The 17,065-nt window shown below is 46.1% G+C and overlaps 1 protein-coding gene across 3 annotated transcripts in view; it reads right to left on the bottom strand.

Moving 5' to 3' along the window:
• The window catches only part of LOC147122401 (mucolipin-2-like), a 72,951-nt gene that overhangs the window by 21,826 nt on the left and 34,060 nt on the right, over nucleotides 1–17,065 (bottom strand). For all 3 annotated transcript variants that reach the window (XM_085983531.1, XM_085983530.1, XM_085983532.1), the window contains 5 exons: nucleotides 16,521–16,614; nucleotides 15,880–15,976; nucleotides 12,226–12,325; nucleotides 7,831–7,943; nucleotides 5,671–5,820 (listed from right to left, as the gene is read on the bottom strand). In XM_085983531.1, coding sequence (XP_085839657.1) covers nucleotides 5,671–5,820; nucleotides 7,831–7,943; nucleotides 12,226–12,325; nucleotides 15,880–15,976; nucleotides 16,521–16,614 — 554 coding nt within the window. The remainder of the gene's footprint in view (nucleotides 1–5,670; nucleotides 5,821–7,830; nucleotides 7,944–12,225; nucleotides 12,326–15,879; nucleotides 15,977–16,520; nucleotides 16,615–17,065) is intronic.

Consider the following 17,065-nt stretch of genomic DNA (forward strand, 5'->3'; position numbering starts at 1 on the left):
TGACTTAAATGAGCTGTGAACAAATATATAGTGTTGAAAAGATTTTTGTTGGAGCTCTCGAACTAATCATTGATGGCGGATCCCCCAGCTGCCCTTTCCCTGCTCTCCGGAACCCCTTCCTTAAACCCCCTTTGCCTCTCTCCATCTTTAAAAACCTTCTCAAAGCCCAATGTTTTGACCAGGCTTTTGGTTGTTCTAATCTCTCCCTCACGGTTCAGCATCAATTCCTATATCTATTTATATTCCTCTCCCACCCCCAGCCTCCCCCCCCTGTGAAACATCAATATCACAGAACCATACAGTACAGAAGGAGGCCATTCGGCCCATTGTGCTGTCCAATCAGTCCCACTCCCCCTGCCCTTTCCCCGTAGCCCTGCAAATTTTTCACTTTTAAGTATTTATCCAATTCCCTTTTGAAAGTTACTATTGAATCTGCTTCCACCGCCCTTTCAGGCAGCGCATTCCAGATCACAACAACTCGCTGCGTGAAAAAAAATTCTCCTCATCCCCTAGCTTTTTTGCCAATTATTTTAAATCTGTGTCCTATGATTACCGACCCTCCTGCCACTGGAAACAGTTTCTCCCGATCTACTCTATCAAAACCCCTCATAATTTTGAACAGCTCTATCAAATCTCCCCTTAACCTTCTCTGCTCTAAGGAGAACAATCCCAGCTTCTCCAGTCTCTCCACATAACTGAAGTCCCTCATCCCTGGTACCATTCTGGTAAATCTCCTCTGCACCCTCTCCAAGGCCTTGACATCCTTCCTAAAGTGCGGTGTCCAGAATTGGACACAATAACCTAGCTGAGGCCTAACCAGTGATTTATAAAGGTTCAGCATGACTTCCTTGCTTGTATAGGCTGTGCCCTGTGGCAATGGCAAGGTGTTGTTCATCTTCCGATTAGGCACTTTGCAGCCTTCCGGACTCAATATCGAGTTCAACAATTTCAGATCATAACCTCGGCCCCTATTACATTTTTACTTATATTTTTTTTCCCACCCCTTTTGTTTTGGGTCTTCCCTTCCACCCCCCCTTTTCCCTTTTTTTTCTCTCTCCCACATGGCAGCTGTCTCCCATCCTGCCAGTACACTTCACACCTAATCTGAGCTGTCTTTTGTCTCCACTAGTCCTATCACCATCTCGTCTGGTTTTGAATACCTCTTAATGTCTCTTTACTTCTTTTGTTCTCTCCCAGCCCTGCCTTCGATCTATTTCATTTCCTTTCCAGTTTTGAAAAAGGGTTCGACCCGAAACGTCGACTCTAATTTCTCTGCACGGATGTTGCCTGGCCTGCTGAGTTTTTCCAGCATTTTCTGTTGTTATTTCGGATTTCCAGCATCTGCAGTATTTTGCTATTGTGCTGTTGTTTATCCTTTTGCATATTTAAACAACGGAGGTCCAAGATGAGGCCATAACATCCTGTGCTTTTGAGAATTACAAAGTATCAGGACTGAGGTCTTCAACATTCCTGGCCTAATATGGTGCTTTAAGAAACAGGAGCAGGAGTCGGCCAATCAGCCCTTCGAGCCAATGAGATCAGGGCTGATCTTCGACCTCAACTCCACTTTCCTGCACTATCCCCATATCCCTTGGTTCCCTTAGTGCCCCAAAAATCTATCGATCTCAGCCTTGAATATACTCAACGACTGAGCCTCCACAGCCCTCTGGGGTAGAGAATTCCAAAGATTCACCACCCTCTGAGTGAAGAAATTTCACCTCAGCTCAGCCCTAAATGGCCAACCCCTTATCCAGAGTCTGTGACCCCTAGTTCTAGACTCTCCAGCCAGGGGGAAACAACGTCCCTGCATCTACCCTGTCAAGCAGCCCCTCATGAATTTTATACGTTTCAATCAGATCACCTCTCATTCTGCTAAAGTCTTTCTGACTCAGCGGAGCAGTGGAACTCTTTAGTTTCAAAGAAAAGACCAGTTTCGCAGGAGAATTTCTTGGCAGATCTGAAGAAATGGTGTTGCAGTTGAGGCAAGGATTTCTTTCAAACTACCTTTGTTACCTCTGTATCTGACTGACAGATGTTACATAGAAACATAGAAGATAGGAGCAGGAGTAGGCCATTCAGCCCCTCGAGCCTGCTCCGCCATTCAATGCGATCATGGCTGATTATCCAAATTCAGTACCCTGTCCCTGCCTTCTCCCCATATCCCTTGATCCCTTTAGCCTTAAGAAATATATCTAACTCCTTTTTGAATATATTTAATGAACTGGCCTCCACCGCCTTCTGTGGTAGAGAGTTCCACAGGTTCACCACTCTCTGGGTGAAGAAATTCCTCCTCATTTCTGTCCTAAATGGCCTACCCTTTATCCTTAGACTGTGTCCCCTGGTTCTGGACTCCCCAACCATCGGGAACATCCTTCCTGCATCTAGTCTGTCCAGTCCTGTTAGAATTTTATAAGTTTCAATGAGATCACCTCTCATTCTTCTAAACTTCAGCGACTTTAAGCCCAATCGACCCAATCTCTCCTCATACGTCATTCCTGCCACCCCAGGTATCAGCCTGGTGAATCTTCGCTGAACTCCTTCCATGGCAAGAACATCCTTCCTCAGATAAGGCGACCAAAATGGCACACAATACTCAAGATGTGGTCTCACCAAGGCCTTGTACAACTGCAGCAAGACATCCTTGTTCCTGTACTCAAACCCTCTCGCTACGAAGGCCAACATATCATTTGCCTTCTTAACCGCCTGCTGCACCTGCATGCTTACCTTCAGCGACTGGTGCACAAGGACACCCAGGTCTCGTTGCACTTCCCCTTCTCCCAATCTATTGCCATTTAGATAATAATCTGCCTTCCTGTTTTTGCCACCAAAGTGGATAACCTCACATTTATCCACGTTATAGTGCATCTGCCATGTTTCTGCCCAATCACTCAACCTGTCCAAATCATACTGGAGTTTCTCGACATCTTCTTAGAATCATAGAATCTCACAGCACAGAAGGAGGCCATTCGGCCCATTGTGCCTGCACTGGCTCTCTGAAAGAGCTCTCCAATTAGTCCCACTCCCCCCTGCCCTTTCCCCATTGCCTTGCAATTTTTTTCCCCTTTGAGTATTTATCCAATTCCCTTTTGAACGTTATTATTTGATCTGCTTCTTTCCCAAAACCAGGGAAAGGAATGACTGACACTCACTGCTGAAGTGTTATGACAGAGACACTCGAGAGTTAAGGCTTCTTCTGTCTGCCTTGCTGGAACCCCCCATTAGACCCAGCTAAAAAAAACACTAAAACAATCACTTTGACTTCGTGAAAGAAAATTTGTTTTGCCTTACTGGGTTAGCAGCCTGCCCCTTTAAGAACAATTCAGCACCTATGGACCATTTGGAGTGTTCATTTTAGGATACACTGAGCTTTTTTTTTCCCAGTGTTTCATCATCTCTTCAACTTATTCCCCAAAAGAGGACAAAACGGTTTAACCTGAGGTATCTCAAGAAGGCTTGAGATAGACACGAGTAAGTCTAGTTGGCAAAGGATAGGTGACAGAGAACCCTCCCCACATTAAAAGCATCTTTCAAGTAGTTTGATAGTCTGCCAGATACCATCCGCCAGTGGAAAGATGTTTGTCCAGACTTTGCTGGAGCGAGGCATCTCGCAGTGGGCCCGGTTAGTTAGACTGTTTCCTGCACCCTGCAGCTCAATTTTTTTTGCTCTGCAAATGCGATGCGAGCGGATAATGGTGCGGCACGAGCAATGGGGCATCTGGGACCTTGGTGAGCGACGGGATCGACAGCATATCGCCTGGGAGGAGAGGGTTGTCCTATGAGGAGAGATTGAGTCTGTACTCTCTGGAGTTTAGAAGAATGAGAGGTGATCTCATTGAAACATACAAGATTCTGAGGGGGATTGATGAGGGAAGATGCTGAGAGGTTGTTTCCCCCTGGCTGGAGAGTCTAGAACTAGGGGTCACAGTCTCAGGATAAGGGGTCGGCCATTTAAGACTGAGATGAGGAGGAATTTCTTCACTCAGAGAGTTGTGAATCTTTGGAATTCCCTGCCCCAGAGGGCAGTGAATGCTGAGTCTTTGAGTATATTCAAGGCTGAGATCGATAGATTTTTGGACTCTAGGGGAATCAAGGGATATGGGGATCGAGCAGGAAAGTGGAGTTGAGGTTGAAGATCAGCCATGATCTTATTGAATGGCGGAACAGGCTTGAGGGGCCATGTGGCCGACTCCTGCTCCTAATTCTTATGTTCTTAACCAATGAGACTCAAGCGATATAAACAGAAGGAGGACTGAGAACTGTTAGCGAAGGGTTAATCAAGTTGCTGGCTAATTTGCACATTAATAACGGCAAGCGTCCTTCAGAACATAAGAAACAGGAGCAGGAGTAGGCCATTCAGCCCATTCGAGCCTGCGCCGCCATTCAATGAGATCATGGCTGATCTTCTGCCTCAACTCCATTCACCGGCCCTATCGCCATATCCCTTGATGCCCTTACTAGTCAGAAATCTATCGACTTCCGTTTGGAATATACCCAATGACTGAGCCTCCACAGCAAATTCTGGCCCATGGTCTCTCACTGGAGCTTGGCCATCCGAGAAACTGATTGAAACTTGAGGCCAGAGCATATGGATACAGCGTACCCAATGTATCGCTACTTGTGAAGTACCCCAGAAAGACTATTCTCTTGCCCCAGTCATAGAAACATAGAAGATAGGAGCAGGAGTAGGCCATTCAACCCCTCGAGCCTGCTCTGCCATTCAATGCGATCATGGCTGATCATCCAATTTCAGTACCCGGTCCCTGCTTTCTCCCCATACCCCTTGATCCCTTTAGCCTTAAGAAATATATCCAACTCCTTCTTGAATATATTTAATGAATTGGCCTCTACTGCCTTCTGTGGTAGAGAATTCCACAGGTTCACCACTCTTCGGGTGAAGAAATTCCTCTCATTTCTGTCCTAAATGGCCTACCCCTTATCTTTAGACTGTAACCCCTGGTTCTGGACTCCCTGACCATCGGGAACATCCTTCCTGCATCTAGTCTGTCCAGTCCTGTCAGAATTTTATAAGTTTCAATAAGATCCCCTCTCATTCTTCTAAACTCCAGCGAGTATAAGCCCAATCGTCCCAATCTCTCCTTATACGTCATTCCTGCCATCCCAGGTATCAGCCTGGTGAATCTTCGCTGAACTCCTTCCATGGCAAGAACATCCTTCTTCAGATAAGGCGACCAAAACTGCACACAATACTCAAGATGTGGTCTCACCAAGGCCCTGTACAACTGCAGCAAGACATCCTTGTTCCTGTACTCGAACCCTCTCATTACGAAGGCCAACGTACCATTTGCCTTCTTAACTGCCTGCTGCACCTGCATGCTTACCTTCAGCGACTGGTGCGCAAGGACACCCAGGTCTCGTTGCACTTCCCCTTCTCCCAATCTATTGCCATTCAGATAATAAGTCATCCAATTCTGTACCTGAGCCACTGTCACGTTCCAGTTAGTGGCAATACCATCAGTAGAGCCATGAAATACCCTACCCTCTGGTCTCGGGCACAGGGTGGTGTGTGTGGCCCAGAGAACAGGGGTGAATTTAGAGACCCTCACAAAAAGACGGCAAATACTCCCAGGTGTCGGGTTAGTCTGAAGAAAGACGCCACCGGGAAAAGGTGCGCCGCCTCCTGTATAACCCGTGACATTATTCCGTTCCTACCTTTGACGTTATTTCCATTTTCATGATGGAGCCAGTGACAGTCATTAGGTCGCTGATGATGATCAGGATGTACCAGCCATTCAAAAACTCCAAATGATCAGATAAGCACACGCTCTGGTTGTATCTCTTCAGGAAGAAAGTGACAAATCTCTGCAACGATAAAACAAAAGTTACTGTCAATCCTCACTGCATCACAACAACAACTTGCACTTATATAGCACCTTCAGCGGGGTAAAACGGGAGCGATTATCAAACAAAATTTGACATCGAGCTTTTGGTCACCTGACCTAATAACTCAATGTGTTTTGGTGTAAAATTTTGTTTGATATCGCTCCTGTGAAGCGACTTGGGATGTTTTACTACATTCAAAGGGTGGTAGAAGTTTGGAACTTAAGGGATATGGGCCAAAGGCGGTTATATGGAGTTAGGTCACAGATCAGCCATGATCTCATTGAATGGTAGAACAGGCTCGAGGGGCTGAATGGCTTCCTCCTGTTCCTATGTTTCTATGCTCCTAAAGGAGCTATATAAATGCAGGTTATTGTTGTTGTTAATGGCGCTATATAAATGCACAAGTTGCTATTGCTAAAGGTGCTCGATAGCACCTAGAAGGGCAAGGGCAGCAGGCGCACAGGAACACTACCTTCGCCAAGCTCCCCTCCGAGTCACACACCAGCCTGACTTGGAAATATATCGGCCGTTCCTTCATCGTCGCTGGGTCAAAATCCTGGAACTCACGACCTGACAGCACTGTGGGAGCACCTTCACCACACGGACTGCAGCGGTTCAAGAAGGTGCTGGTGGGCCTTCGTCTTGAACTGCTGCTGCAGTCCGTGTGATGAGGTTGCTCCCACAGAGCAGCATTCTTGCTGCCAATTGCTGATCTTTGGTTTGTCAGCTCTACAGGCTGAAGAACTGAGTAACAACTCATTTCAAATCAGTCGGGAGTTTACAGTATGAAACAAACATAGAAACATAGGAGCAGGAGTCGGCCATTCGAGCCTGTTCCGCCATTCAATATCATCATGGCTGATCCTCTATCTCAATACCATATTCCCGCTCTCTCCCCATACCCCTTGATGCCTTTTGTGTCTAGAAATGTATCTATCTCCTTCTTTAATATATTCAGTGACTTGTCCTCCACAGCCTTCTGTGGTAGAGAATTCCACAGGTTCACCACTCTCTGAGTGAAGAAATTTCTCCTCATCTCAGTCCTAAATGTCCTATCCCGTATCCTGAGACTGTGACCCCTCGTTCTAGACCCCCCAGCCAGGGGAAACCTCCTCCCTGCATCCAGTCTGTCTAGCCCTGTCAGAATTTTATACGTTTCAATGAGATCCCCTCTCATTCTTCTAAACTCTAGTGAATACAGGCCTAGTCGACCCAATCTCTCCTCATTCGACAGTCCTGCCATCCCAGGAATCAGTCTGGTGAACCTTCGCTGCACTCCCTCTATGGCAAGTATATCCTTTCTTAGGTAAGGAGACCAAAACTGCACACAGTACTCCAGATGTGGTCCCACCAAGGTCCTGTACAACTGTAGTAAGACATCCTTGGCTCCTGTACTCAAATCCTCTTGCAATGAAGGCCAGACTAGATGCAGGAAGGATGTTCCCGATGGCGGGGGAGTCCAGAACCAGGGGTCACAGTCTAAAGATAAGGGGTAAGCCATTTAGGACTGAGATGAGGAGGAATTTCTTCACCCAGAGAGTGGTGAACCTGTGGAATTCTCTACCACAGAAGGCAGTTGAGGCCAATTCATTAAATATATTCAAGAAGGAGTTAGATATATTTCTTAAGGCTAAAGGGATCAAGGGATATGGGGAGAAGGCAGGGACAGGGTACTGAATTTGGATGATCAGCCATGATCTCATTAAATGGCGGAGCAGGCTCAAGGGGCCGAATGGCCTACTCCTGCTCCTATCTTCTATGCCATTTGCCTTCCTAACTGCTTGGCCCAATCAATGCCAACAGCCAGCTCCTTTGATCGTTTTATTCTACTGTACAGTATGTTGTGAAAACGTGGTGCAACTCCAAAGCCAGACACTAAAGGAAAACGCTACAGAACGGATTTGTCGGAACATTTAAGTCAACTAATAGTCAAAAGAAGCTTCTAAGGCAAAGAGCCGCTGTATATCAAAAGATGCAGGTCATACATACCTTATGCAGCCGCATGCCAAGGATAATAGATCGGGTACAAAGGACAAGCGACATCAAGCAGACCAGCATGACACAGGCATCGAAGATCAGGATGTAGTGAGTGTTCTTTGAGACTGGAAACAAAAACCCCAATATAAATGCCTCGCCATAAGATACTTGTGTGTTGAGGTTATACAACCCAAGGCTCTTTGAGGATTGCAGTGCTATTTTCATTCTCCGCCGTGTATGCTGCACAAGCTCTAAGAGTACAGTAGTGTAGTGGTTATGGTGCTCGACTAGCAGCCTAGAGGCTGCGAGTTCAAATCCCATCATGGCAGGACAGATCAGCAACTTGGCATAAACCGCCAACAGGATCACTAATGTCCTTCAGGAATAGGAACCTGCCAATTGTACTTGGTCTGCCCTGCACGTGACTCCAATGCATTTCACTCTTTATGCCCTCTGAGGCGGTCCTGCAAGTCAAGTCAACTAAGGCATCCAACATGACCTTGCCACATGACCTTGCCACATGACCCAGATCCCGAGCACAAACAAAACCAACATCAATCCAGCCCCAGCTTCCAAGGACCAACACAAGTATTTATGGACATTGTGGGAAACTTAACCTTGTCAAAGTAGCATCTGTGGGGATTTTTCCCCTAATGGCAGTTCCTGATGGCACACGAAGATGATGAACTCTTGGTGTCTTTGGTATCCAGCAGCCATAATCTAACCCTTTCAGCCCCGGTGTCATTCTGGTGAATCAGCGCCGCACCCCCTCCAATACAGGAAACTTTTTTTTAATCCGGCACCGACGGGACCGACGTGGTGCCGGATCATCAAAAATTCCGGATAACCGAAAGCTATAGTAAAAGATACGGAGCTAAGAGCTCCGTATAAAGCAACAAACCCTGTTAGGTTCAGAACAATGGCCACAAGTTCCAAGTGTCTCTGTAGCTTAGCAACAGCTGCAGCCACACCCTTGCACAGCAACAGATGGAGGAAGGCAAGTAATAAAACTTACCTGAACCTACTCCTGAATTTTGCCGGTTAACCGAGATTTCTGGTTATTTAGGTGCCGGTAAATCGAAAGTTTCCTGTATATCCTTCCTGAGGTGCGGGGCCCAGAACTGGACGCCATGCTCCAGATGGGGTCCAACCAGAACTCCGTACAGCTATAACATAACTAGCACCCCTTTATATTCCAGTCCTCTTGAGATAAAGGCCAACATTATATTAGCCTTTTTAATTATTTTGTACCTGTCCAATAGCTTTTAGTGATTTCTGCACTTGGACACCTAAATCTCTCTGCTCATCCACAGTTCCTAGCTTCTCGCCATTTAGAAAATATTCTGATCTATCTTTCTTAGGTCCAATGTGGATGGCCTCACATTGAACTCCATCTGCCACAGTTTTGCCCACACACTTAATCCATCAATGTCCCTTTGCAACTTCCTGCTCCCACCTACACTATTTACTGTGCCTCCTAACTTGGTGAGAGGGTTTCTTATCCCTTCCCCTCCCCTTCTTGTTTGGTAGCAGTTAAGTCAACTACTAATGAAACATTTGATGAATGAGAAACAGTTGTTGGAGTTTAAGCACTTCATTATGCTCCGACAAGGAATGGAAATAGTTCTGTATCGTTTGTGATGGATATTCTCATGGGCTAAGTGCAGCAGCTATTGGTATAAAGTGCATGATATACTGGTATACTAGCACTTCTGAAATGGGGCTTCCCCACCTCTTCTTCACTTTTACATTTTGGCCTCGGTTTTAACTGACCTGTGGAGTCGGGATTGGAGGCGTGCGGGGGGTTAAAGCCCCGAATTCGGGGGTCCCGACACCATCCCGCCCAAAACCCGCCTGCATGTAAGTTTCAAAGGAGGCGGGTACCCGCCCCACACTGGGACCCGCCTACCCGAGCGGGAAGGGGATTAGTGACAATTAACTGCCTGTTAACAGGTAGTTAACAGGCAGTTTTTAGCCTAATCCCTATTTTTAATCTTGAACTGTGGGATTCCCGACGGCTCCAAACCACGCCAAGTTGGAGGAGTCGGGCCGTCGGGTTGAAGGACTTGGAGGGGTCGAGATGTCAGTGTTCAGGTGAGTGATGGGTGCATGAGTGCAAAGGTAAGTGTGTTAGGTGTGTCTAAAGTGTGTAAAGAAGGTTAAATTACCTGTACTTACCTTTTCAACCTTCCTTCCTCTAAGTTTCCGGAGTCCATCATCTAACCGGCACAGAAAGCAGAATGGCTGCGAACTGTCAAAAGTGACAGCCTTCAGCTTTCTGTGCCGGAGAGATTTCTAACTGAGTCTGTGTAGAAAGACTCATGTTAGAAGTAAGACTGTCAGTGTTTGACAGCTTCAAACAGCTGTGAAACGCTGATATTTCATCTGTCAAAACCTCTTGACAGATGAAATTTCAGTCTGTGACGTCACCTGTCACCTGGGCGGGCTCAACAAGGTCAATAAAGTTTAAATCGCATGGATTGGCCACATCTCGATGGAGGCGGGACTACAAACCCGAAAGTTGTAGTCCCACCTCCTTCCTGACTTCCGAGTGAAAAATCACCCCCATGTGTTAGTTCCAGGACAGCAAAGCCAGAATGACCGCCGTACATCACTCTCCCACTTTGACATGGTCCCCTTGCTGCTTCTTCTCCTCCAGGCCCATTGGACTGAAACTCAGCAAATGGATGTCCATTCTCTGTGGTGACCTCCCACAGGCAGTGGAGGCAAACGATTCTCCTGGAGTTGTGGGTCTGTGGGCTAGGGGTTGCCAACTCTGCTTGGACGTATTCCTGGAGGTATCGTCACGTGACTCTCCCGCCTCCAGCCGCCCTGCCCCGCCCCCAACATTGGTGGCCTGACACAAGCATCCTCATTGGGCGCCATCTTCCCACAGCCAATCAGAAAACGAATAGACTCTTCATTACCTGATTGGCTGGCCATCAAGAAGCATCCAAACAGCCTTGTTTCCTCATCTCCAATATTTTTATAACTAATAAATCAAAGTGTTCAAAGAAAATGTAAAAAGAAAATGTTTTAATGCCCCTAGTAAATCTTTCTCCCGGGATGCTCCCAGCGGTGTCCTGGAGATTAAGTGGAGGAGAAGCATCTGGGAAGGTGTCGAACACCTCGAGTCTCTTCGCCGGGAGCAAGCGGAAGCCAAGCGCAGGCAGCGCAAGGAGCGCACGTCAACCCAAGCACCCCACCCACCCGCCCCTTCAACCACCATCTGCCCCACCTGTGACAAGAGACTGTAGGTCCCGCATTGGACTCATCAGTCACCTGAGAACTCATTTTTAATGTGGGAGCAAGTCATCCTCGGTTCCGAGGGACTGCCTAAGAAGACGAAGGAGGAGATTAAAGCACCACCGGGTTGCATTCATAACCTGGTAGTCAGTCTTTTGGTCAGAATTTCAACACAACTGAGAGATTATTCAAAGCAATCCACAACTAATCCCGCTGCCCCGCTCTCTCCCCATGGCTCGGGATCTTCCTCTGCTGCAAATATTTATCCAATTTTTCCCTTAAAAGATGCAAATGGTGTTGGATACGTAGGGCACTCACACACCGTTAACTACACACTAGATGGCCCCCTGATGGGAGGAAACACATTGTAGCAATGTTTCCAAAGGTCTTTCTTGTACTGCTTTTGTTGCCCTTTGACGGGAATATTCCAGAGGGTTATTATCATAACAGCTGGAGTGTGTCTTCAGACATAACTCTGCCCCAACCATTGCACGTGGCAAACCATTCCATGCTCCAACAAGCTTCAGATGTGCTGCAGACCCTCTCCCAACAGGAGGAGTTCAATAGGCTGCCAACCTTCACAGTTTGCTTTACAACTAACCTATGCCATACCTAGAACAAGTGATTCAACAAAGTATGACACCCAATAAACATCTACAGTTACCCCGTACAATTTTGGATCAGTATTCCCGAGGTCATCGACAGTTCCTGGGTTTGGAATGGATATCAGCGAAGACAAATTACTTGCCTTATCTTTGTCCAACTTCGGAGTGTTTGACACAGGTCATGTTTATATCCAAGTCCAAGTCCCTGGCTGGGGGAGTCTAGAACCAGGGGTCATAGTCTCAGAATCAGAGGTCGGATGAGGAGAAATTTCTTCACTCAGAGGGTGGTGAATCTTTGGAATTCTCTACCCCAGAGGGCTGTGGAGGCTCAGTCATTGAGTATATTCAAGGCTGAGACTGATAGATTTTTGAATATTAAGGGAATCAAGGGATATGGAGATCGGGCAGGAAAGTGGAGATGAGGAAGATCAACCATGATCTTATTGAATGGCGGAGCAGGCTCGAGGGGCCAAATGGCCGACTCCTGCTCCTAATTCTTATGCTCTTAAATCATGCCCACTGTATACTTAGTTTCCATCAAAATAATGTTACGTACGGGATCCAGTGATTGCCCAGTCTTTGCACTCCCTGATCGCAGTGTCACTGTCCAAACTTATTTTAATGATTCCACTGTGGGCTGCATTGTCGAAGGTAATCTGCAGTTGGGGGGAAAATAAGCTATTAGATATTACCAATTGCTTACTGATCACAACGATTTCAGAACATGGCTCCTGGGAAACCTTCTACCAAGCGCCCCCACTTATCCACAGGCAGTGTTTTGGGTGCACGAACAAGGAAGCATTGAAAGCAGAAAGTTCATTCGGCCCATTGAGCCTGTCCCTTCCACCCAATCATGGACTCTGTCCCATCTGCTTGATCTCCTGAGGCCAAGTTCTACCTGAAGTTAATTCAACAAAAACTCCAAATATTTATCCATCGCCCCACCCCCCCACACACCCAGTCCATCATCTCCAATACTTAACCCTGGTTGGATGCCCTTCACAGATATCCCTTCCCCCTCTCAGCCCCCAGTTCCACCAGCACAGGAGCCAACATGGCCCATGAAATTCTTTTCCTTCCTCCTGCTTCTTCTACCCTCGCCTGCTGAACGCAGCGACCTCTTCCCGGGGTACACTTTGACATGGGTCATCCTCCGGCACCCCTCCTGGGTGGCCATCTTTCAAGTGTTGAGCTTTGCCAGCAAGTTATCAGCAGGCTATTTGACCATGGGCATCTTTGAGACACCAATTCCATTCTCATCCTACGCACATTCAGCAGACACACGTGGCAGAGGGATAGGCCCATGATATATCTGATCGTTTCAGTCTCTACTAATCCCCACCAGCTACTTAATTTTTTGCAGGGGGTTGATTGACATATTATCATGGGCTCCACATCCGTTGCTTGGAGGGGAAGGGCTTTGATCACTGTGAACCTGTGTCCTCTATTTCTAGGCTCACATGGAGACTTCTTATTCTACTAAACTATTCAGAACGGGTGTCTAAATGCATCAGTAGATATACAGGAAACTCTCGTTTAAACGGCACCTAAATATCCGGAATTCTCTATTAACTGGCAAAATTCATACTCCAAAAACAACACCTCAATAACCGGCAATGTGTCCGAGTCCGAGTCTCCCGCGGTGGCAGAGTTAGTCAGTGGGGGTAGTTCTCCAAACTGCCACTGCTCGGCTTCTTGGCGCTGTCGGAAGTCCGAACACCTCAATAACAGGAGTCTGACTCTCCTGCGGTGTAGGTGAGTACCCAATTACTGTATACTACATATTTCTTGATTTTTTAAATTTTGTTTGTTAAAAATAGCCTCGGTAGTTAACCCTCTCCGGCATCCGGAATTTTTAATCAACCGGCACCATCCCGGTCCCGTCGGTGCCGGATACCAAAGAGTTTCCTGTAAGTATTTTTTAAAATTTGCTTTAAATATACGGAGCAAAACAGAGACAGGGAGATGGAGAGCAAAAGACTGTGGGAGATATAGATAGAGATAGAAATAGGTTGAGATGGAGAGATAACCTCTATTTAATTTTGCATAAACTAGAGCTAAACTGGCTCTAAATGGCACTAAAGTGTCATTTTCCAATTCCCTCATGGTTCAGAAGGTGAAGGCACCATGTACTGTGCTGTATTAAACTATAAACCAAAGGTCCCAGGTCTGTGCTGTTAGGTCTCAGCTAAGTGCTACAGTAAGACTTGGGTTAGGGAGGGGGAAATCAGCCAGTGTTTACACTACAATCACTATTCACTGGAAAGTGTCCACTTTGGACCTAAAAAGGATAGAAGAGCGTACTTTCTCAATGGTGCAAGGCTAAAAACAGTGGAGGTCCAAAGAGACTTCGGGGTCCTGGTACATAGATCATTAAAATATCATGAACAGGTACAGACAATTATCAAAAAGGCTAATGGAATGCTGGCCTTTATATCTAGAGGACTAGAATACAAGGGGGTAGAAGTTATGCTGCAGCTGTACAAAGCCCTGGTTAGACCACACCTGGAGCACTGTGAGCAGTTCTGGGCACCACACCTTAGGAAGGATATATTGGCCTTGGAGGGAGTGCAGCGTAGGTTTACCAGAATGATACCCGGACTCCAAGGGTTAAGTTACGAGGAGAGATTACACAAACTAGGGTTGTATTCCCTAGAATTTAGAAGGTTAAGAGGGGAGATCTGATCGAAGTTTTCAGGATATTAAGGGGAACAGGTAGGGTAGAGAGAGAGAAACTATTTCCGCTGGTTGAGAATTCTAGGACTGGGGGCATAGACTAAAAATTAGAGCCAGACCTTTCAGGAGTTAAATTAGGAAACACTGCTACACACAAAGGGTGGTAGAAGTTTGGAACTCTCTTCCGCAAAAGGCAATTGATGCTAGATCAATTGTTAACATTAAATCAGAGATTGATAGCTTTCTGTTAACCAAAAGTATTAAGGGATATGGGCCAAAGGCGGGTACATGGAGTTAGGTTGCAGATCAGCCACGATCTCATTGAATGGCGGAACAGGCTCGAGGGGCTGAATGGCCTCCTCCTGTTCCTATAAAAGTGGACATCAGGTGGAAGCAGGATCACAGTCAGCTGCGATGCCCTACCTGGGCAAATAGTTTGCTGTTAACTCACCATCCAGGCTTTCCAATGATGTTGGCTAGTTGGATGACGTACCAAAGGGCGGCAGGCAGCTGTGGAATTGTCCTTCTGGAAGGAGTCAACACCTTCTGTGGAGGAAAGGAAACTGAGGGGGAGAGGAGAGGTTGGAGGGGCTGAATTTGATTTCCATTCATTTTTAGGTTGATAGTTTGAAAAGTTTGGGCCAGAATTCGCTGAACAATAAAGGGCGTCTGAACAACGCTCGCCGGTATTGATGCACAAATCACTCAGCGACTTGTAGCGAGGAAGAGACACCCCGTGAATTGCGAATCGCCACAAGTTGCTGGACGATTTGCACCTCTCCGCCATCAGCTCATGTAAACAGCATCTCGCCCTCAACCTCCCCGTGAGTTTCATGAAGTTGCTGCATTTGCGCATTAATTGTCCATTAAACTCGCCACAGAGAGTTTAGTCTAGTAATTAACAGCGTAAGTACCCTTTTAGTGACATGATAATTGTTACTGACTACCGATCAACCTCTCTAGCCCAGAAAGTGAACAGTTACAAGTGTGGAGTCTCATTCCTTCAGGTTATGAATTGTTTTAGGAGATTTTTAAAATGTCAAATTTTTAATTTTTTAAATTTCTTTTCTTACTTTTCCTTTCTGTCTCTCTCTATTCTTTCTTTCCTTCTTTATTTCTCTTTCTATACCTGATTTGACTCCAATCCCCACCCCCCAATCTCAGTCCTTCCTGTGTTTATTTTTCAATCCTTTAATCTCATGGGTGAAGGAGATACACTGGTGGTCCCGTCGTTCACCAAGGTCCCAGATGCCCTCTTGCCCTCATTGTGCCGTTATCAGCTCGCACTTCCAGCAACTTTGTGGGCAAGACTTTTAAAAACCTAAATGTGCAATCATAAGTCTAACCAACGGGGCACATCGCGAGATGCCGCAGTCCAGCAAAAATCTGGGCCAATGTGTCCAAACAATTCAAAAAGGAAATTTGCACACATGGTCTCACCATTTCCTTTTCTAATGTTCAACAGCACTAATTTACACCTACATCACTCAGTTACATTTCCATCATACAACAGGAGCAGCAGAGAATTACTCACTGTAATCATAAACTCGTAGCAGTCTGGCAATTCATTGTTGCGAATGGTCTGTAGGTCAATTCCCTTCAGTTGAAATGAGATTTCTACAAGTATTAACCTTAAAAATATAAAGAAAACAAAATAATGCACAACTTGAACACAATTGCAACGTTATATAGGGTACGGTAGCTTAATGGTTATGTTACTAGGCTAGTAATCCAAAGGCCTGGACTAATGATCCAGAGACGCGAGTTCAAATCCGGGGAATTTAAATTCAGTTAATTAAATAAATCTGGAATAAAAAGCTAGTATCAGTAATGGTGACCATGAAACTACTGGATTGTCGTTAAAAACCCATCTGGTTCACTAATGTCCTTTAGCGAAGGAAATCTACCCTCCTTACCCGGTCTGGCCGATATGTAACTGCCCTCTGAACCTAGCAAGCCACTTGGTTGCATTCAAGAAGGCGTCTCGCCACCACCACAGTTAGGGATGGGCAATAAAGGTCCACATCCCGTGAATGATTAAAAAAACTTTATGTAGGTACAGATACCGAGTTGGACATTACACATACACCAGCAGGTGATAGAGTCCGACATTACGCATACTATGCTGTTATGATGCTATGCTACACCTACAGATAAATATTATATGTACACTACCTGTAAAATTCCAAATCAAAAAATACTGAATTGTTAATTTTCCATTCCTCCGGGACGTTACTTGTTGCAGCATCTGGTTCTATATTTAAGCAATCTGGCAATAAACAGATGAGTAATTACAATTCATCATTGAATAAAAACATGCATTGATTTTTCTCAAGGACAGAAAAATTCCACTGATGACACCTTGAGCTGTTCCTGACCCCTGGACAAGATGATCTGGTACCTTGTCCAACTCAAGTGGTCAAATTAACAGTTGGATTGGGTCCAGCTTAACAAACACCAGGTCCCAGGAACTGCTGTTGTTGTTCATTGATTATAGTTCAGCATTCAATACCATTATCCCCTCCAAGCTTGTCAACAAGCTCAGTGAGCTAGGACTTAACACCTCCCTATGCAACTGGATCCTGGACTTCCTGACGGGCAGACCCCAGGTGGTGAAAATAGGCAGTAACACCTCCTCAACACTGATCCTGAACACGGGAGCTCCCCAGGGTTGTGCGCTCAGCCCCCTTCTGTACTCCCTGTTTACTCACGATTGCGTG

The sequence above is a fragment of the Somniosus microcephalus genome, chromosome 3 (assembly GCF_052327205.1).
Source record: "Somniosus microcephalus isolate GS21.2 chromosome 3, FLI_Smic_1.0, whole genome shotgun sequence".
Classification (NCBI taxonomy): Eukaryota; Metazoa; Chordata; class Chondrichthyes; order Squaliformes; family Somniosidae; genus Somniosus; species Somniosus microcephalus.